Raw genomic sequence first — 22023 nt, 5'->3', positions numbered from 1 at the left:
TTAGCATGTTGATAGTGAGCCCCAAAGATGTTAGAAAGTTTTCCGAAATCTGGAGGTAGGTGACACCTGCTGTGGCAAGCCCGCCTTCACCAGCCAGGTAGGGAAAGACTGGGACACCTGGCCTCTGAAGTTGCGCTGCAACCACCGCTAACACTTTTGTGTACACCCAAGGGGCAGTGGTGACGCAGACGGGGAGCACCGCAAACTGAAAGGGCTCTTACCCTACTGACCCAGAGGAAGGGGGATATGGAATTAAGCGCCCTGCAATTCCAACGCTACCATTTGCTCGCCACGGTCGAGGGCAGATAAGACCTGGGCTAGGATGAACGTCTTGATTTTGTCCACCTGCAGAAAGGCATTGAGAGGGCCAAGATCTCATCTTTCTTCGATACCAGAAAGTAACAGGAGTAACAACCAGTACCTACTTCTGGTGGCGGAGCCTTCTGCATGGCCCCTTTAGCCAATAGGGGCTGCACTATGCTGCGAGAGAGATAGATTGTCCTCCATAAGCCAGTAGATTTCCAAAAAGAAGATTTTACAATGCCTCAGTTGTGGATAAATAATTTTTTCAAGGTAGAAATAAGGATCCTACAGTATATGTCAGACAGATCATGCCATCAACTGCAAGCAGTACTCCCATCTTCCAGCTGAACACATCCATTAACTTTTTGAGGAATGCTATTCTTGATGGCATTTACTTATTTCCCTTTAGGTAATTTCACCTGCACCAGGTCACCAATCTTGACAAAAAAGCTTTAACATTCCTGTTCTTGTCGTAATACTCTTTGCGGTTAAATTGTTTGTATGACTCTTGCCCTTTCCAGTTTTTATCCCTCAGAAACACTTGATTAATTCAATCTACCTTCTACTGATGGAGGGTATTTGATAGCCCAGGTACAAGGCCTCATTTTGAGGAAGAATTCAAATGGTGTCAGTCCAGTTGTCGAACGTAGTGTAAACCTATACTTCATAACATGGTCCATTACAACATCTTTCCAACTACCTCTACAACTTCTAGCTAGTTTGATTGTTTCCCTTAGAGTTCTACTGACTCTCACAATCATACCATTGGTTTGGGGCTGATATAATGCACACCTCCTATGAACTATATCATTTTAATTCAAAAACTTCGACATGGCAGAAGATGTTAATTGAATGCCATTGTCCATCAGCAAAGCTTTCTGATTAATTTTTCTGGCAAAAGTCTCTGTCTGACTTGAACTTAATCAACAAAGCTGTATAATTGTCATGAGCAAATGTTTTCTCTTGTCACCAAGAATACATGTCCAGAATAATAAAGATATACTCTACACCTGATTTAGAATACAATGGCTCTTCTATATCAAAAGCAACTTAATCCCAATGACCACTAGAACATTTTCTGATGATCATGGGAGCTGCCTGAGTCTTGGATTTGTCACCCAATCCACACTTAACACCTTTCAACTTGAAGATCCATTCCAGGCCACCAATACAATGACAATTTTACTGACACCCTGCTGTCCTTCATGGGCAAGTGCCATCAATTGTTTGCATAACCTTGTGGTGCCACTAACTGTGCACTTCTGACCAGCAAACCATCTTCAACACAGACTTCATGGAAAATCTTTTTACTCAACTCACACTCCATGCCGCTCTTAATATCACAGAATACCGAAAAAACTATTTCCACAACCTTCTTCAAGCCAGAGTCCTTGTTAAGCTCAGTAAGCCACTCTTCAAAAGACACAACTTGACGTCACTGAACACACTTTGTACTCCTCATTCTCCCACCACACATCAGAACACACTTTCTCATTCACAACCCACACTGCATTCTGGACAAAAAGTCTGCAGCTTTATTTGTATACCCCAGAATGGACTGAACTCCAAATTAGCAATTATCCATTTGCAAATGCGATATGAAATACCATATAGACCTTTTTTTGCAAACACCTCTCTTAAAGGTTTGTGACCTGAATGAACAACAAACTTGGCTCTCCATAGAAATTGTTTAAATGTATTGAGCGCACTAAGCACTACCAACGCCTATTTCTCAATGCCTACTTTCCATCTCCTTAGACCACCTAAAGCAAATGCAATCACTACTTCATGTCCATCCTGTATTTGCTTTAACACAGCTCCTAGACCTTCATTGCCGGCATCTGTTGTTATAGTACAAGGGTTTTCAGGTTCAAAACTCTTTAAGAACTGAGGTTTGGCTAAACAATCCTTTATAATCAACACCTCCTCCCCACACATCATTCCTGCCAAAAAAGTCACCTTTTCTCAAACGTTTCCTGATGGCAAAATCTTGAATACATTTGGAGTAAAACCCTCTCATGCCCAAACCCATTTTTACATCTTCTTTCTCAGTGGGGGCATTCAAACTAAGAATGTTCACAAACTTCTCCTTAAGACGAACACCATCTCTCAAAATCACATACCGAAAATAATGTATTTCTTCACATACAAATCTACATTTGTCTACTCTCTAGGTAATACCTTTGTTTGGAAAATCTCCATTATGTGTACAATAGAATTCATGTGATCATCAAGTGTCTGATTGTAAACAAGTTTTATCATCCTGAAAAAACTTCACATGGGTTAAATATCCTAATAAATTACTCGTTAACCTTTTGAAATACAGCGACTGGCAAACAACCCAAAAGGGTTACGATTAAATCTGAAACACCCAAAAGGTGTGAGGAAAGATTTAACATCTGTTGAATCATTAGTCAATTTGACCTGATAAGTGGAAGTATGATCCAAACTTGTGAAATAATTCGCTCAAGCAAGTAAGCTAATCATTTCAGCAATATTTGGTACAGATATCTATCCTCTACTACTTGTTCATTAAATTGCCTCAAATCAACACACAATCAGATGTCTCCATTGGGTTTAGATGCTAAAACTACTGGGGGGCGTAGGTATGTTGCGGCTCCAGATGACCGCTTAATTTTGCAGCTCCGACCCAGAGTGGGAGATGTGGGGGCCCTGAACACTCCCATGATGCACCCGAACCCTCCGATGTGATGAAAGCAATGACGGATCACCTAAGGATCAATTTCTTACCCAAAACATAACCTAAATTGGGTTTTGCCCTGCCAGTGATTATTATGCTGTCCTCCTTGATAGTTGGGAGAGCTGTTGCCATGATGCTACCGGGCTGCACAGCATTAGGAGCGGGTAATCTTTACTTCTGCAACTCGTAGGAGTACTTACCTTCATGCCATACCTGCCATTTTGATGGAGAAACGGTGATTTTTTTACCTTTTTCTGGCTTCTCATACTTGGGCTACATTGGGCTGCCGATCCTTCCAAACATCTTAATATTGTTTATCCCTGAGAGGAGTGGTCTCTGCTTATGAGATAAACCAAAGAACATACCCTTGCGCAGTGGCTGCCCTTGAAACATTAATTTCTTATACTTTTGCAGTCCTTCATACTTGGGTTACTTAAGCTACTAATCATTGAATTGTTACCTAACTAAATGAGATGAGTGTTTATAATCTTCAAGTTTCCATAGAGTGCCTGCTCCTGCTGTTTTGTTGGAAATGTGATCTTTTATTGTGCTTTTACAATCTTCAATATCCGTGCTACCTTTGAGCTCCTTTGGGCAACTTTCTTACTAACTGCAAATCAAAAAGCGGACCATTGTACCTCATGCAAATTACTCCTGTAGATCATGGAGAGGGCCATTGGAAATATGCGATTGTGTGGCAGTGGCGGTTTTCACAATCATGGATGCGCCGCATTTGCCACATACTTAAAAATCTGTGCATAATCTGCAGATTTTAACAAAAGATGTTCTAGCTCAAAGGGTTCTAAAGTAATACAATCACAAAATGTGCTGCATTATGCCACATAATTTACCTTTTTTGGGGGGGCAAACATTTTAGTACACCCGTCCGCATAACTTGGCCATCCCCTGCTGCCTTATTCCAGTGGCCCTGATCATGGATCTGTCTTGCAACCATTAAACTCGGATATTACACCTTCTACATTACGGCTTTTCACAGGCAGCTCTATTAATGTAGCCCAATCTGCAAACCCTTGATTTCTTTGGGCTACAAGAATCCACTTTGGGCTATGACTTCATAACCAAACCTACCAAATGTGTCTTTAATAACACATGATTTTTTTTTTTTTAAAACCTTTATTGTGCAAATAGAGGCATACATATACGGACCTACAACCAATCAGGCCGGCCACGACACATTATGAACGCACGTAAGTCAACAGTGAAGTTCCCCGGCAGTCGCCCAGTGTTGTACAGGCAAGCAATCAAACATTAAAAGGCTGAATATAACCGCTAGGAGCAGGATTAAAGAAGGTTCAATTTTATAGTATAATAGGAAGTATAGCAGGATCAGTTGCAAATTTTGACATCTGAATTCCCATGGCGGGCTACTTTTAAAGCATCAACACAAAGGGGCATTGATAAATGGGAATAACAGCAGCGGTTGACAGGAATCAACTTATAGACGCCCCGCTTCAGATCAGTTCCCACCGCAGCCCACCACACACCCGTCACCACCTGAAAGCGTGCTGGTACAAATCAGAGGAATCAGAACAGCAACGTAAAGATAGCCTTCCACTATACTAACCCAAATAAAGAGAAAAAGAAGGGAGGGGTAGAGAAAAGAATATTAGAAAGAGGGAAAGAAAGAACGCAGCGCCACTGCACGCTCCCCACTGCGGATAAAGCACGCAGGACTGAAGGACCCGCTATCTGGGTCAAGGCGTGTAAGACATAATATATGTGCAATCAATATCGTGGAAGCGGGGAAGTCATCCCCTTCACTACCAGCTAACACTCCATGGAAGACACGCGCAGACACAGCGTCCCGAGAAAGGGATACAAAAGAGCCATAGAACTAAAAGAAAAACGAATATAGAGACCCCATCCCTCCCACCCCACTGTGCACCCCTGCAGAAGGCTACGGCCTACCCCCCCAGCAGCGTGCCTGTCGCCCTAATTGGAACCCGAAATATAGAAAAATCAGAAAGTGAGAAAAGAAACACAACAGACAAAAGAAAAAGGAGGGGGGGAAAGGGATCCAGTGGGAGAGGAGATCTGCAATCGAACATTCAGCTCCTAGCCCCCGCCTTAACACAACTGAAACCCATATCGAAGCGAGAGCGACACAACCTCAAGTATCAGGAACAGGAAAAGGAATCGGCCATATTGCCACAGCTGCGGGCAGTCCTCATCTCCATACATTAACCAGTAGTCCGCCGAGGCAAGTCTGTATTACCCCTGTCCTCTCCTGATCATAACATTCGTGCGCAATAAAGTAGTAGGCAGCAAACAGTTCGGCATGGAGTGTACACAGGATCGAAACAAGTCAGGCCAAGGGTGTAAACCAGAGGACCCCAGTCTCAAACAGCAAAGCAAGCAGTGGCTGCGGCAGACCAGACTTTCAAATAGCAACATCAGGAGCAGCAAACAGTCTGGGTGCGGTCCCGCCGCCCAAAAAAAGCAAGGTCTCCCCCGCAGGGCAGCCGCGGGACCTCACCAAAGCAGTTTGAGTCGAACATCCGCCGAGCTCCCCAGCCAGACTGGCATGTACGGGTCCCGACGTGGGGCCCTCGCTCATGCCCGCCATAATCGAAACTTCCTGGAGATTCGGGGCCGCAGACATACAGTCTTGTAAATGCACGGCGGCAGCACTCTTCGCAGCAGCCGAGGGGGGCAAAGCAGCACACACCACCAGTCGAACCGCGATCATGGGGGACAGTCCAACAGGCATGGCGGCTGAACTGCTATCTTGCACAACACCGTCGAAGGCCATGGCCGCACGTAAAGAACATAGGGCGGCAAGGACATCACCAATCGTGGGCTCACGCCCACAAGCCTCAGCCATCGTGTATTTCAACAATCCAGGTTCGCCGCCCCGAGCAGGTCCGGGACCCAGGGTGCCGGCAGCCATCTTGCAAGTGCAGCCGTGACTCTCCGCGCCTTAACTTCTGGAGTGGGCTCTCAAGCACGGCCCACCGCTGGAGTCTCCTCGAGCCCCAGTAATGGCAATCTTGGTGCAGAAAGAAGGGTCACCAAAAAACGGGGGCCGCCGGCGCCACCGTCCCACGGGCACCGCCCGCCGAATCCGGGCGAAGGGCTTCAAGATGGACGGACAAGACAACAAAGGGGGGACAAGCCTCCTGCACGGTCTACCCGCGTCCGAGGCGTGCCGCGCCCTGCCACAGGGCCCCCGGGCCGCCAGACCGGGCCCGGTCAGTCGCCACCGGCACAACCGCACAACGGCCTCTTCAGCCGACCCCTCTCCTCCACCGGGGGCCGGCGCCGACACCCCACTCCGGCCGACCGTCACAGGCGAGCCTGCACACCGTGGAGGCTCCGGAACAAGCAAGGGTACAACTCCAGATCCGCAGCACACAGGAGCCCCCGGGACAGATGGTAAGTGCGAGCAGTGTTTCACCTTCCCATATCTTGCCGAATGTGTCTCCTCGGGGCAGGATGAGGTACAGGATATGCGTTTCAAGCAGGAAGGTTAACGCAGCCGAGCTACAGTGCGGCCATCACGGTCGCAAGCTTGGCTCCTCCCCCATAACACATGATTTTTAATTCTTGCATACAGTCATTACAAAGTTTGCTCTGTGCAGTAATGCTACAGCCTTGACCTACTGAATGTGCAGTACATCCTTATTAGCTGCACATCATCTATCACCCAAGAATTAGAACATCCTGTCACATAAACTTGAGACTATTTGTTTCTCTGTACGGCTCTTTCACAGTCAATCCAGTTCAAACAGCAACATGGCTGAGAAAGACCAGTCGAAACAAAAAACAGCCATGAAAACATCGAAGACAAATCTTCCAATCCCTGACTCCCCAATTAAACTTACATCGGAATCAATATCTATCATGTAGGCGATAATGAAAAAAATGGCGAAAGTAGATGATTGTGCCACCTCTATTAAGAACGATATGCAAACTGATAGCTCTCCTATTAAAAATGAAGTTAAACAGATCAACAGCAGAACTGCAGTGGCGAAGGATCGAATCAGCAGTCTGAAGGAAGGGAATATTCACATTTGGAGCAGCTTGCTACTCTTATGACCTTTTCTCTCTCTAAATACATAGAGAAATAGTAGATTAGAAGGGGCAACATTCAAGTTTTTGAACTACCTTAAGGTTCAGAGTGCCAGGACTTTAATGCCTGAATTAAATTCTTGGAGACGCAGATTTTTCAAATGACTGGCTTAGACTTTCAGAAAGACTTTGAATTAGGAAGAGCTCATAGGGTCCTGGCCTGTCTCAATCAGAATAATAAGCAAGGCGTCGGAAACGCCATCTGGGTGCCGACCTTGGCCAGAAGGAAGAGGTGGTGCCGAAGCCTTGTGCTTTTTGTGAGTGGTTTAGAAGGGGATAGGGTCTTCTGTACCCGCGTCACCTTATCCCTGTGGCAGTTCTTCGGCATTGAGGTCTATCCCGAGCTCTGAGTCAGAGTCCAGCATTAAGAAGGCATCTTCCTCCCCTGCCGTAGATGCCTCAACATCTTCCTTACCAGATTCTTCACAGAAGATGCCCGGTGTGGGTTCATTGATTTGAAGCTCCATCTCTCAACGTCGAGCGCAACAATTGCTAAGAGTTTTCTGCGATCAAAACGATCTGCAAACGTCTATCTTCCTCCTTGTGCTCCGGAGACAAGCACAAGTTACACACCCTGTGTAAGTCAGTGTGCAGATACTTCGTGTGGCACTAAGGGCAGAATTTGAGCAGTGTCATTTCCATTGACAAAGAGCTGAACCAACACAGTTAGGCCCGAAGTCCGCCCACGAAGCTTTACCATCGAAAAATAGATTCCATTGACCGAAACGATATGCGGAGAAGTGGGAAATGCTTACAATACATTACCGGAGAGGGTAAAGAGGATTGTGCGTTGAGGGGAACCCGAAGAACGGTTGCGAATCTGAGAGCAGCAAAACACGGCCAAACCTGATGGCGGAAATAAGCAATCTAACAATGGAGTCGATGACCATGCACACTATCACCGAAAGGAGGAGGCACCTTACCTCGTGACTAGGAAAGACTTCTAAGAAAAACAACTTGCAAACATCTGGACCCAACACTAGATGGCAGGAGTACGCAAAACATGTGTATCTGCAGCACACATGCCTTGAACATAAAGACATAATGTTATGCTAGCTATGTATCTTTGCTGTGGTATGACTAAATCCTCTATTCCTTTTTGGATTTTTTGTTATTCAAAATATCCCATATCTTATCAGAGGCTGGAAAAGAGTGCAAGTTCAAAAGAATGATGGCATACCCATAATTTGTGTTGATGCCAGTGGCACGTGGACAGCCTATGAACCTTGGGCACCGAGATCAGTGCAAATGTCCAAGATACCATCCAGGAAGAGAAACATATGAAGAATCTACATGATCAATGGAAAACAATGCCTCAAAAACTAACTGCTTCCTTTACATGCTGTTTTATAAAAAGCAATATGTAACATGTAGGAGTGGACGAAATGTTTAATTTTGCCCGAGGAATTTGGCGAAGAGTAACACAGAGTTCTGAGCAAACTCCACCAATCACTGCATGACAGAAATTTTTCCTGTGAGGCTCCAGAAATGGCAGCGCAAGCGAGATTTGGCGTCCCATACACCATTTTCTTAACGCAGGTGGTCGAAGTCAGGGGGATGCTTCCAAAATAGATTTCCTGCCACTAGAGTAGATTTTCTACTAGAACTACAGCAAAATCCATTCCAATGGCTGCACACTGTACCTTACCGCATGGTTCCCTTTGCGCTGATATTTCAGTGCTGCTCCTGCTACAGGCACACAATTGCAGCACAACATTTCTGCACGAGCAGTGCAGCATGTATATTTCCACCCGTTGGTGGAACTCTGCGGAATCTCACTGATTTTTTATGTAACTCTGCAGAACTCCATGGAGTGAAACCCTGCAAGTTCCGCTCACCCTCAGCTAGTGAAGTGTAGATGGAAATCGTAGCATATTGTTCTTCATGGCAGACATGTTCGCTAACCATGCCTTCCCCACAAGCACCCCGATACACATCTTTAACTGGATACACATTCCTCTGAATCCTAAACTTATCCCTTCACTATACTCACAAAAATAGCAACATATTTGGTTCAGTTTTGGATTAGGCTTAGCAATAAGTATATACTGAAACAACATACACCTACCTGAATCATGAAGCCTTTTTCTTCATCCATTTCACAGATGCACCTCACTATTTCATTTATAGCATCCTCTTCATCTTGGGATTCTTCAAAATTAGTTGAATCAAAATCTTGATTATACTCATCACCACTTAGAAGCAAACTCTCTGTAGAAGAGTTGTCCAGGAACTCCACATCAGAGAGATCTATAACATTAAATTAGCAAAATGTAACCAAATTTACACACAGCCCACATTCACATATGCAAGTGTTGAAACAGAAGACTCCTGCTGTACTAGCCTACTTATCTATGCTTACTGGAAAATGATCTGTATTTGCCACGGTGAGCAAGGAAATCATGCAAGCAAACAGGAGCTGCGCCTGATTTCTAAGAGACTGCAGCCCTTTCAATCCAGGTTGTGTGGTGATGGATTGCTGTGGCAGTGAGACTATTTAGTGAAGCAACATCTTTCTTCAACAAGGCTATGCATTAATAGATTTTGAAAGCATCATTGCAGTGCAGGCGGGCACAGGCCTTTTCACCCATACCCCTGTGGCGAGACTAGATACGAGTTTGACATTAAAAGATCAATTGAGACTGAATGAGCTGGGTCCTCTGACTAAGTTCCATGTGGAACTTAGTCAGAGTGTACGTGCATGTGTGTGTGTGTGTGGGGGGGGGGAGGGGAGCATGTGTGTGTGCATCTGGATGCATGACTCACAAATATATAGACTACTGTGGGAGTCTACTGGACTCCACACGTGCACAGAATGGTGGTTAGTTTTTGAGCTGAGGTAGTGATGTTGATCAGCGACATCCAAGTGTTCATCTGCACCTAGTCTGCTCCCCTCGCCAACGAAAAAAGTTACTTACTTATGACACTACAGTTCTCCAGCATTGGTAACTTGTCCTAGGCAGCCCGGATGTATGACGTTACTCCGCATACCGTTACAACTACCTACCATTACAACGCGACCATTACAACGCATACCATTACAACGCATAGCGCTTTGGGGTGCTGGATAGTGGTAAGTATAATTTACTATTCTAACTCCAGTCCCCGTGAACCCTAGGGAAGGTGTTGGATAATAAATTATACTTATTCCCTATCCTATAGCGCCCCCCAGCGCAATGCGTTGTAATGGTATGCGTTATAAAAGTCGCGTTGTAATGGTAGTGCGGAGTAACGAATGCGTTGTAACAGGTGCATACCAGGCAGCCCTAACGCTGTAAATAACAGTTACATGGACATTTGATGCACGTAGCTGCCGAGTATTCTCCTGTATCGTACATGACTCACAAATTACTTATGGAGATGTTTCTTATATATTCATTTAAATTCAGGATTCTGACTACTCTCATTTTCTTAAGATCCATAATTTGACAGTCACTATATAGGACAGCCCCTGAGGAAGTTAGTTGGAAAGAGTCTGTCCAGCGACGAAACACATGTTGGGTAGCACTTCGATGGAACCAATACTCCAAGGATTTAACATTTGTGAACAATAAACAATAAGAAGAATACCTCATATATGAATGTTTGCTATTTGCTCTTTTGGAGTGCACGGTGACCGATTTATACTGTACGGACATTCTCCTCTTTGAGGAATTAAGGTGGTAGTCCTGTCTCCCTGCAGCACCCACTGATCGTTGATACTATTTTCTGATTGTATTTGGTAATAGTTTGCTGTTAATGAAATATTAGTGACATCTGGGCTTGTTGTGTTATGTTAGTATGAATTTGTAGAGCGCACGTTCACCCCAGAGTTTCTTGGCGCTGTGTGCCGATGGGGAACCGGTCCTGGCTTTCCCTGTGAGATGGTCCCAATTGGGCATCTCCAAGGTGAAGCCAGGCATTCCCGGCAGCGAGGGTCCATTGTGGAGATTAAGCAAGCTATTGCCCAGAGTTGCAGCGTGGGACCCATGGTTAGAGAGGCACCGAGGCGAGATTTATCGAGCCCGCTGACATTGGTTCCGTACCCTGCCGCGTCGGGAATTGAACCCTGGTCCCGGCTCAACCTCTGCTTCTGGGTCTGCCGCCTCTAACCGGTGAGCCACACTTCTCCACTTGTGAGCGCCAACAGTGCCCAGCCAACGAATTTTGTATAAACTAACAGTTAAATGTAACCGGATAGATGAGCCATTCAGACGCAGTTGAGCAAATTGCAGTGAATATGGGATAATGTGATGCAGCAAAGAGAGCAAACAGATCTAGACTAGGGGCCCACACATACAATTCTTTTTACTTGATTTCCTATGTTTTATTTGTAGATGAAGCTCTATCTTGGGCAGGGTCGCACTGGGAGAAAAAATGGGCCTGGGCACCAAAATAAAAGTCGTATCATAGTGAAGTTAAAAGCTAAAAAGAAAAAGTGGTAATATCAGGGTAATCAACAGGAAAAACCGTCTCAGCTGGTCATAAAACCGGCATACAAATGCTAAAAACAAGCATTGAAAATACAATAGGTCTCACCTTTGACAAGTTAAAACCATTTGTATTGCTAATGGTATTGTATAGCAAAGCAAATGGCTTTAGCTTAATGGAAGGCGAGACCTATAGAATTTTTAATGCTGGTTTGTAGTCACTTTGATATTTATCTATTATTTCAATACCATGCAGTTATACTTCAATCTGAAGAGAGTCATGAATTACCGATACTGGTTTTACCTCATTACAGTGAAGTGTGATACTCTTCGAACCATGTAGGCAAGAATTATATTGTCTCTCGCCAATGTAGAAAACACAAAGAGGCGCTATGGGTTTTAAATTCAACTGTACACACATCACTTGTGATAACTAAATTGCTTCCTGCTACAAGCTGCTAACTAAGCTTACACTGGAACCACTGGAAAACTTCCCTCGCTCTATGTTCAGTCCACTCTGTCTAAAAACCGAGGCGTGCTAACCAGCACCAATAAAGCGCCTCAGTTAAACATCCCACAATAAGTCTCTATCTCATTCTGTATTAGGGAATGTGCGTGCTGGGCCAGCAGTCACCTCTAGAGGGCGCACTTCCTCAAACTCTGGATGGAGACGGTCCTGCCTGCCTCGTTGAGGTGTTCCATTGCCCCGTTCAAATCCGTTAATGGGTTAATCAGCTTGAACAGGAGTGTTGGACGATGTTCTGGAAAAAGTGTTCGAGACGAAGTTTACGCATCAATTTAAAGAAGGAAACTTCCAGTTCCAATCTGTTGGTGTTGGACGTAGGGATGAAAGAGGTGCCTTTTTGCAAGGTGTTGATTTGAATGGTGTTAAATTGGTAATCAGAAATGTTGATAACTAAGTTGTCTGTTGTTTCCCCTTCGCTTTGTCCTTCTTGCTGGTTACTGTGCGAGTTTGTGGAGGTTCTTTGGCTTTTTCTTTTTGCCCTCCTGGGTCGTCTTGTTCTTGGCCTATATCTAAAAAAGGCTCCGTAGATGTAGAAGGAGTATCAGCACTCGCTGCGGTGGTCTGGATGTTGGTTGCAGGCTTCTGTAAGGGAAAACGTGGTCTTCTACCTTGAGCATTCAGCGAGTCGTCTTCAGATGATGAAGTTTCCGTGTTGGCTGAGTATGGTTTGTTCTGACGTCTTTTCGCGTAGATCTTTGCCCACGTATATACTTCTCCCATCTTATAATCGATGGTGTCTCTCCTCAGTTTCCTTATTTTTCGTTCGCTCACCTCAGTATAGTAGTCATCCCAGTCATGAGACTGATCTAAATGGTTGTAGTGTAGTCACAGTGAGAATGGCCATATCCCCAATATGATTATTGCCTTCACCATAATATCGACCTGGATGAAATGTGTTGTCTGGCAATTGGACAGATCAAGCAATATGTTCATGTTATATAAATAATTTGTCATCTGGAAGGATCAAGGACTTTGCCCATAATATGAATGATATCTTGACTATACAACTGAGTTCTTATAGAAGAAAGAGTGAAAGTGAATACCTGGATTGCGTAGTGAGGATTATTGATAACCACACTGAAGAACAAGTTACTCATCTTCGGGAATGTTTTTTCTTGTGGATACTCTATCCAACAGCAGACTCCTCACCTTCGAATATTCCAAAGGCGAAAGATTGGATCCAGAGATTTTTCGTAGCAGTGCTCCCATGAACAACTAGATGGCTTTGATGTGGCTCCATGTTGGTTGTTGGCCAGAATGGAGTAGATCTTAATGCTATGGTTTATCAACCTTGACAACTTCCTCTCCAGCCCAGCGTTCCCTTTCTTTGCTCCAGAGAACCAAACAAAAAGCTGATCATCCACTTAATCCTTGGTTCGATCTATGTAAAATCTTAATGCGGTTTTGGGATCCAATCAATGAAGCCTTTCATATTTTGAGGGATCAGAGGGAGCAAAGAACGCCAGTATAGTGATGTAGGTGGTGTAGGGCGGTTGCACTTAAAGTTCCCGTAGTACACTCATACAACGAGCTGAAGTAATCAAATGAGAAAGATGGTTTTCATGGTCAGGAGCCACAGCAAGCAGCTGTACGAAGGCTTACACATGAGGAACAATCCACATCTGCTTCGGGGGGAAATGTGCATGTCAACTCTTTCATAAATCTCATCATAACAGGTGATTAGAACAAGAATGGTTGGTCTGGCAAACACAGAAAGGCAAAATGGGGAGACAAATAACCTTTTACAATGCCCCTCATAAGGCCCTACTGAGTTAAACACAAATCAAATAAAAGGACATAATCCGGCAGCATTGCCTTAAAGGGGAATGCTTTTGAAGTACCGCTACAGGTTACAAATTTATCTCAACACAAAAAACAGAATGATTAGCAGTGAGAAGGACATCCACCACACCAGACGGCAAATCCAACACGGTCAATGGATGCCGCTCAATCTCCATGCATGTGGTGCAAGCTGCAAAGATTTGGGTAGAGGATCATGCCCTGCTGAAGCAACAGAAGATCCTCCCAAGGTAATAACCTGATCGAAGGACAGATGCTCAGGTACCACGCTGGCCTTGTCTAAACCATTGCCAACAGGATGGCTTGAGCACAGTTGTTCCCGATCTTCTTCAGAACTTTAGCAGGAAGGCGTCCTAAGTTCCACTCTAGGTGGATGTGTGTCAGAGAGAAAGCCACTTTAGGAACTTCAGTGCTCAACATTGCTGAAATTGCTCATTTGCTTAGGTGGCAAAGAGCTCAAGCCAGGGTTCTCAATATTCACGAAACATACCCCACGCCAGATCCATGTGTAACTTGCAATTCATGATTCGTTAGGCACCAGTGACTGAGTTTGTGCACCCTCGATCCACCTGACATGGAGCCAACAACTCCACCATGCTTGAAGCAGTACCACATGGCAGTGGTGTAGTCCCTGAGCAACTGTAGCAGAGTCCCGCGAAGGCGAGCAGAAAGGCTTTCAACACCAATCGAGGAGCCCAAACCACCTGTTGGATGATGTGGCGCCGGGCCTCCACCCAAGACCAGATGCCTCTGATCTCCACCTCTCCCAGATGGCCTATCTCACCTAGAAGAGATGCCTCAGTCACCACTGTCAACCGTGGGGTAATGAGATAGGTCCGTGGTCGAGGAGCCACAACTGGAGGTCTTCTGCAGTCTTTTCTGAAATCTATACTTCATAGGAGCAATCCCCCTGGTGCCTTGCCCCCTGGGACTTCAGATTCTACTTCAGAGCCCCCATAAGCCATCTGGTATGGTTCACCAGCTGGATGCAAGGAGACCAGTTGTCCCAGCAACCTCACTGTCATCTGTACTGAGATCCAGGATAATGGCTGAAACATCGGGATGGCACAAAACTCTACTCTGCCCAGAATATCTCAGAGGAATGGCACCATCTGCGAATTAGTAATGTGTGACTACAGCATGTTGACAATGAAACTCAAAAATATTAGGAGCTACACTGTGATTAGGAGGTGGGCGACAAAGGCCTGGGAAGAACCCTCCTTCAGCATTCAGTCAAATTAGGAGGGGGAAGACTGGGACTCCTAACCTCTGAAGATGTGCAGCAACCACCGCCATCACTTTTGTGAACACTCAAACGTCACTGGTGAGGCCAGAGGGGATCACAGCAAATTGAAAATACTCTTGCCCTATTGTGAAATGCAGAGAGCGCCTGTGGGCCTGTAGGACAGGGATGTGGAAATCAGCACACTTCAGGTCTAACTCTACCATCCAGTCTCCAGGGACAACAACTGAGACAGGGTGAGAATCTTGAATCTGTTCATTCTACGGAAAGGCATTGCGAAGGCCATAATAGAACAAACGCCTACATCCTTCTTCAGCACCATCGAGTAGTGGGGGTACCAACCAGTGCTTGCTTCCAGTGCTGGTACCTTCTCTAATGCCCCTTTACACAGAAGGGCCTGCATTCCTGCTGCAACACAGACAAGTGGTCCTCAATTAGCCATCCTGAGGGTGGTGGAAGGTGCAGTGGAATGGAAAGAAATGGCAAGGCCTACCTCGAAGGTCCAAAATTATTGCTTACCATATCCTGGGCGAAAATACTGGATTCTGCCTCGGACAGGGGTGCTGTGTGTCTGGAGTGATATGCTAAAGCTGCGTAAAGGCCGCTGAAGCTGTGGGGGACAGGTCTGCACGTTGCCACGATTGCCTTCATGGTTTGTGGGATGCAAGGCCTCGGCCACAAAATGACTGGGAAGCTTGCTGGGTTATTTGCGTTAGCTGTGTTGGCTGTATTGTAGCCCATACCATAGAAACTGAGGAGGTTGAACTGCTGGTGAAGCTTTCTTATTGGGGCAGACAGGCCCAAGGAGTGTGCTGTGGCCCCGTTATCCTTAAGCAGCTCAAGGACAGAGTCTGCTTCCTCACTAAAAAGGCAAGGGCAGCTGAAGGGCAGTTATCCATTAGTGAGAGATGGGCATCCCCCGAAGAAGCCTCATCCTGGTGACTCATCTAAGTGCCACAATGGTGTCTATTGCCCGGCCTATGCAAAAAACAACAGTTGATGGACAGAATGCAGAACAATGTCCTACATTCATCCCAGTACAGATATCTGGGCCTAAATCCACCGTTTTTTTGCACTCCACACCACCCCAGTTCAGACATTGCCCGGCCTAGGCAATCATTACTGCAAAGCCCACAGAGTATCACAAACTTTGCTGCATCTCAGCTGTCTTGGATTGCCTGTGGGAGAGAAATTGAAGATCCCCTGGTAACGCAAACAAAACCTGGGGTACTGAATCTCAAAGAGAGTGAGAGTAGCAGCCTAGGAGACAGTTGGAATTGCCCAAGCCCAGGGCAAGGCTGGTGAAGGAAAATTTTGTTTGCCAAAGGTCTCAATGTATTTTGAATCTTGGATGGCAGAGTAGTAGGAAAGGCATTCAGATTAATACTATAGGGTAGATGCCTACACCACTAAAATGTCAGGGTCCGGTGTTGAGTCAGAAAAGTCAGGTTGCGTAGAGAAATGGTGCTGAGCTATTTGCTGGTTTACTGGAGGCCATAGTATGGCTTTGCCCATGCCCCATTTAAGATATCTGTTAGGAGCTTATTAAAAGGCAGCAGAGGCTCAGTGTTTGTTTGACCTGGTTGGAGGGTCTCAGTCGGAACATCTGTCTTGACCTCCAACCAGGGAAGTAGAGTATCTCAGATGCCCTCCACATTACCACAGCAATAGGGGCATTCTCTTTATTAGCAGGGCCAAAGGGAAAGGCCAATCCACAGTCCAGAGAAGTGTCCAGACCACTGGCATCTTGCAATTATTAGGTCTCGCCTAGAGACGCAGCGCATGCGCTACTCGCCTTGGCGAGACCTATTGTTGTTGGTTTGGTGGGCGAAGGGGGACAGGATATGTGCACGCTTTCAAGACAGGATATGTGCAAGCTTTCAAGACAGGACATGTGCACATGTATGTCAAACAGCTTAGCTGAAGACACAGCAGATGTGAGCGTACGGCTTAAACAAGATTTGCACGAGTATGGTTCTGCTCGGTTGCTTCCTCTCTCCGCACGCAGGACAAAACCTATGCACAAGCTCCGCTCCCTCTCTCCGCACGCAGGACAAAACATATGCAAGCGCTCTGCCTACCTCTACTTCCTCACAAAGATCTCCTCGACACTTTCAAAAACACAGTCTGTTTATACCCACCAGAATTACCGGGGGCATTGTCTAGCATTTAGAAAACAAGCATTGGCATAGCCAATAGGTCTCGCCTTTGGGACCTTATAAGTGTTTAGTTATCCAGCACAATATACTTGGTGCAACAACATCAACTGTTGCATGAAACACTTATAAGGTCCCAAAGGCGAGACCTATTGGCTATGCCAATACTTGTTTTCAAGGTTGTGACGTCAGTGCCAGTGCAGCCTACTTTGAAACTGGAGAAGCATGTTTCGGTCTCGGAATCGGCACAACATCCTGTGAATCTGGGCAAATCACTTAATTTCTCCATGCCTGTAAGCAATGAATATTACCTTGTGTACTGTAACTAGTGTTCAAATAAAACATTGCGATTTGGAATTTGAAGCGAGTTGACGCTATATAAAAACTGCAAAAAAATGAACCAAGCGGTAAAACGTATCCTTAAAATAAGGTTAGATTGTCATTTTCTGGCTGATTTGTATAAAGTGAACCAGAAATCCCGGATAAATCGTGGCTTCATTGCTTAAATTACATGATATTGGGGCAATATTATACTTAGCTAAAACACTTTTTTCTTCATTATTGTGTAAGAAAGCACTTTCAAATATCTGAGTTAAGAATACCAGGTTCACAAAAACATTTTGGGCTTAAATGTATAGACTGTCATACAGGGTTTACATGACAATTGTCTAGTCTCTAAGTACTTCTCAGTTCAGTGCTATGATGTGACCAATTAAAGCCAAAGCTTCACATGTTATAGAAATACTCATTTTTTAATTTTAAAGCAAATATATATATATATATATATATATATATATATATATATATATATATATATATATATATATATATATATATATATATATATATCTCAAGCACTCCACCTCCAGCAGTCACATCCGCTAGACCTTCAATTTCGTAGGAATGGAGCACGGACCACAGGTAAAGTGCATCAGAATGGTTTATTCACCCCTTGGTATGTCGGTCATTACACGTTTCGGCTCCGGGGAGCCTTGATCACATGACACGCTTAGAAGTCAGCTGATGTTATTTATACCATTTTTTTATTGCTTTTTTTCTGTTCGTGTTTAAAGGGACAGAGCAGTAAATCTTTACAACCAGTCTGAAAGGTGCTAGTTTACTTTGGTGTGCTTAGGTAAAATCACGCTGGTTGCTATATATCATTTTACAATTCATATGCCATTGTTAATTATCTGTATCAGCAGCCAAACAACTTGATGATGGGCGTGTTACGGTATAAATACCAGAGCAACATTTGAAAATTAACGGCATACATGCTATTATATCAAAATTTCAAAACAGCTGCGGACTTATATGTGCAAATTTTCTAAAATCGGATGTTAGATTGAACAAAGTTGTGGGAGATATTCAGAAGGGAAATTATATATATATATATATAACAAAGCTCCTCCTCAGCACGCTCTGCGCTCGCAGACACCGCTTCCACGCCAGCAAGAATGAGGAACGGACCAGCAAAGTCAGCAAGATGTTGTTTATTTAATCCACAGAACCAGCGACACGTTTCGAGCAAAAGAGCCCTTGTTCACGCTGCAACATGGTCAGAATTGAAATGCTTTTTTATATACTTTTAGTGGAGAATATCACCACCCCCTAGTGGTGACCTCCAGTGTCACATGTGTAACAAACAGTGAAAACATACTGTTGCTGCAAGTCTTTTCTTAAACATTATATATATATATATATATATATATATATATATATATATATATATATATATATATATATATATATATATATATATATATATATATATATATATCCACAACTCGACGCTCCTTCTGAAACTCAGGACCTGTGGGAAGTGGCGCGCATGCCGGCAGAGCATACGTGTTGTAGGAAACTGTTTATTCACACAATGTGTTTTGGCTGCCTAGCAGCCTTATCGCACAAGCTACTACTTGTGTAACGATATATCTGTAAGAGACATTAGTTAGTGATAGATGCCTTACCTTAGAATATCCCCAGGCGTCGGACTGGATCCGCAAATTTTTGCGTAGCAGTACCCTTGCGCGTCGGTAGGCGTAATCTGCGGCTCCGCGTCCATCGTCGGCGTCGTGGGCGCCGTGATGACTTCGTCGGAGTACTTAGACGCAGACTCCGCGTGCTGACGTCAGTTCTTAGACACAGCTTTTCCGCGCTAGAAACGCAGAGCTATGCTAAAAACCAACACTGGTGCCTTGAAACTAGGCCCTGAAAGGGGATGACCTTAACCCTAGATATCGGTTCGCAGAACGGGGAGGATGGGTGGGTCGGTAAGGAATCTATCACTAACTAATGTCTCTTACAGATATATCGTTACACAAGTGTCTGAAAGAGACACGTTAGTGATAGATTCCTTACCTTAGAATAGATACCCCAGCAATACCAACCCCGGTGGTGGGTCTGTGAACCAATAATCACACCAGAAAGTCCTGGGGAACGGAAGGGCCAAAGAAGCCATCCCTCCAGGCTTGGCTGTCCAGGCAATAATGTCTTGCAAACGTGTGCAGCGAGGCCCATGTAGCTGCCTGGCAAATGTCCTGCAAGGGCACTCCTTGGCCCAGGGCAGGGGTAGTCGCCGTGGCCCGAGTGGAATGAGCCCTCAGTCCAACAGGGGGTTCCTTCTTAGCCAAGGAGTAGCACGCCTGGATACACAAGATGATCCACCGCGAGATGGTCCACTTGTGTACCGCCTTTCCCTTCTTGGCGCCCACGTAACCAACAGAAAGTTGGTCATCCACCCGGAACTGGCGTGTGCGATCTAGATAGTAAGAGAGCGCACGTTTTGGGTCCAGATGGTGGAGCCTCTCTTCCTCTCTCGAGAAATGCGGAGGCGGAAAGAAGGTGGGCAAGGTGATGGATTGCCCGATGTGGAAGGCTGTGACTACCTTGGGCAGGAAAGAGGGCCTTGTCCGCAACTCAACCTTGTCTGAATGGACTGAAAGGAAAGGAGATTTACAGGATAGAGCCTGGAGTTCACTCACTCTCCTGGCAGAGGTGATGGCTACCAGGAAGGCAGTCTTCAAAGTAAGAAGGCAGAGAGGACAGTTGTGAAGTTGCTCAAAGGGAGCGCACAACAGAAAAGTAAGAACCAAGTTCAAGTCCTACTGAGGCATCACAAAGGGAACAGGAGGGAACGTATGTGTGATGCCTTTTAGGAATCTAACAATAGGGGACTTGAACAAAGAAGGTTGATCAGGCAGCCTCAAAAAGGCTGAAAGAGCAGAAAGGTAGCCCTTGATAGTGCCCAGAGCAGAGCCCTGCTGGGCAAGAGAAAGAAGAAAGAGAAGAACCTCAGAAAGAGGGGCAGAGAGAGGATCCACAGCCGTTGCTGTGCACCATGCCACAAATCTGTTCCACCTGCAGGCGTATACCGACTTTGTGGAGGGACGCCTGGCTGCCAGAATGATGTTACAGACTTCAGGAGGCAAGTCAAATGGCCTCAACTGTTGCTGCTCAATCTCCAAGCATGGAGGTGGAGACTGGACAGGTTCGGGTGGAGGACCGTCCCCTGCTGCTGCGACAGAAGGTCCTCCTGAAGAGGCCGACTAACCGGGGGATCGACTGACATACTGAGAAGCTCAGGATACCAGTACCTTTATGCCCAGTCCGGAGCCACAAAGGATGACTTGTGCCCGGTCGCGCTTGATCTACTTCAGCACTCTGGGCAGAAGTGATATAGGCGGAAAGGCGTACAACAGACCGCAACTCCACTCGCGACAAAAAGCGTCTCCGAGGGAGTGCCACCTTGGAAATTCCAACGTGCAGAACTGATGACATTGCGCGTTCTCTTCAGTGGTGAATAGATCTAAGCAAGGCTCTCCCCACTGCCGAAAGAGGCCTTGCGCCACGTCCGAGTTCAGACGCCATTCGTGATCCATCATGCACCGGCGGCTGAGTTCGTCCACCCTGGCGTTCAGAGAACCTGCCAGGTGTTGAACCACCAGGGTCACACCCTGATGTTCCAACCACTGCCAAAGGCGCAGAGCCTCCTGGCAGAGGGTCCACGACCCCACCCCGCCCTGTTTGTTGTAGTACCACATGGCGGTGGTGTTGTCCGTGAACACCTGCAGTACACTCCCCTCGGACAGAGGGGAGGAATGCCTTCAGTGCTAGACGAATCGCCCTCAGCTCCAAAAGGTTCATATGGAGCCGGGACTTCGCCGGAGACCAGAGGCCTCTGACCTTCGCCTCTCCCATGTGGCCTCCCCAGCCCTTGAGGGACGCGTCCGTCACAACCAAGTGCTCCAGTTGGGGAAGGGAGAGGGATCTGCCGCTGACCCAATCGCCGTCCGTGAGCCACCACTGCAACTGGTTCGCAGTGCCCTCCGAGATCAGGACATGGTCGGACAGGTTGCCCTGATGCTGGGCCCACTGAAACTTCAGGTCCCACTGCAAAGCCCGCATCCGCCAACAGGCGTGATGCACCAGAAGGATGCAGGAAGCCATCAGCCCCAGAAGCCGCAGCGTCAACCTGACGAAACTCGGGATAAAGGCTGAAAGATTGGAATCAGAGCCTGTATATCCAAAACCCGCTGTTCGGGCGGGTAAACCCGAAACTGCGCCGAGTCGAGATCCGCTCCGATGAAAAGGAGCTTCTGAGAGGGGCACAGGTGTGACTTCGGCACATTGATGGAGAACCCCAGCTGGTGCAAGAGGTCTGGCGTCGTCTGGAGGTGGCTGACGACTGTCTGGGGCGAGCCCGCCTTCAACAACCAGTCGTCGAGGTAGGGTAAGACTGAAACCCCTAACCTGCACAGATGAGCTGCGACCACCACCATCACTTTCGTGAA

General features: G+C 46.0%; 1 protein-coding gene across 7 annotated transcripts in view; it reads right to left on the bottom strand.

Moving 5' to 3' along the window:
* PHF20L1 (PHD finger protein 20 like 1) overlaps positions 1-22023 on the bottom strand; it is a 648585-nt gene that overhangs the window by 236341 nt on the left and 390221 nt on the right. For all 7 annotated transcript variants that reach the window (XM_086966240.1, XM_086966239.1, XM_086966235.1 and 4 more), the window contains one exon: positions 9165-9346. In XM_086966240.1, coding sequence (XP_086822366.1) covers positions 9165-9346 — 182 coding nt within the window. The remainder of the gene's footprint in view (positions 1-9164; positions 9347-22023) is intronic.

The sequence above is a fragment of the Lissotriton vulgaris genome, chromosome 4_1 (genome assembly GCF_964263255.1).
Source record: "Lissotriton vulgaris chromosome 4_1, aLisVul1.2, whole genome shotgun sequence".
NCBI lineage: Eukaryota > Metazoa > Chordata > Amphibia > Caudata > Salamandridae > Lissotriton > Lissotriton vulgaris.
This window is presented reverse-complemented; position numbering and strand designations above follow the sequence as displayed.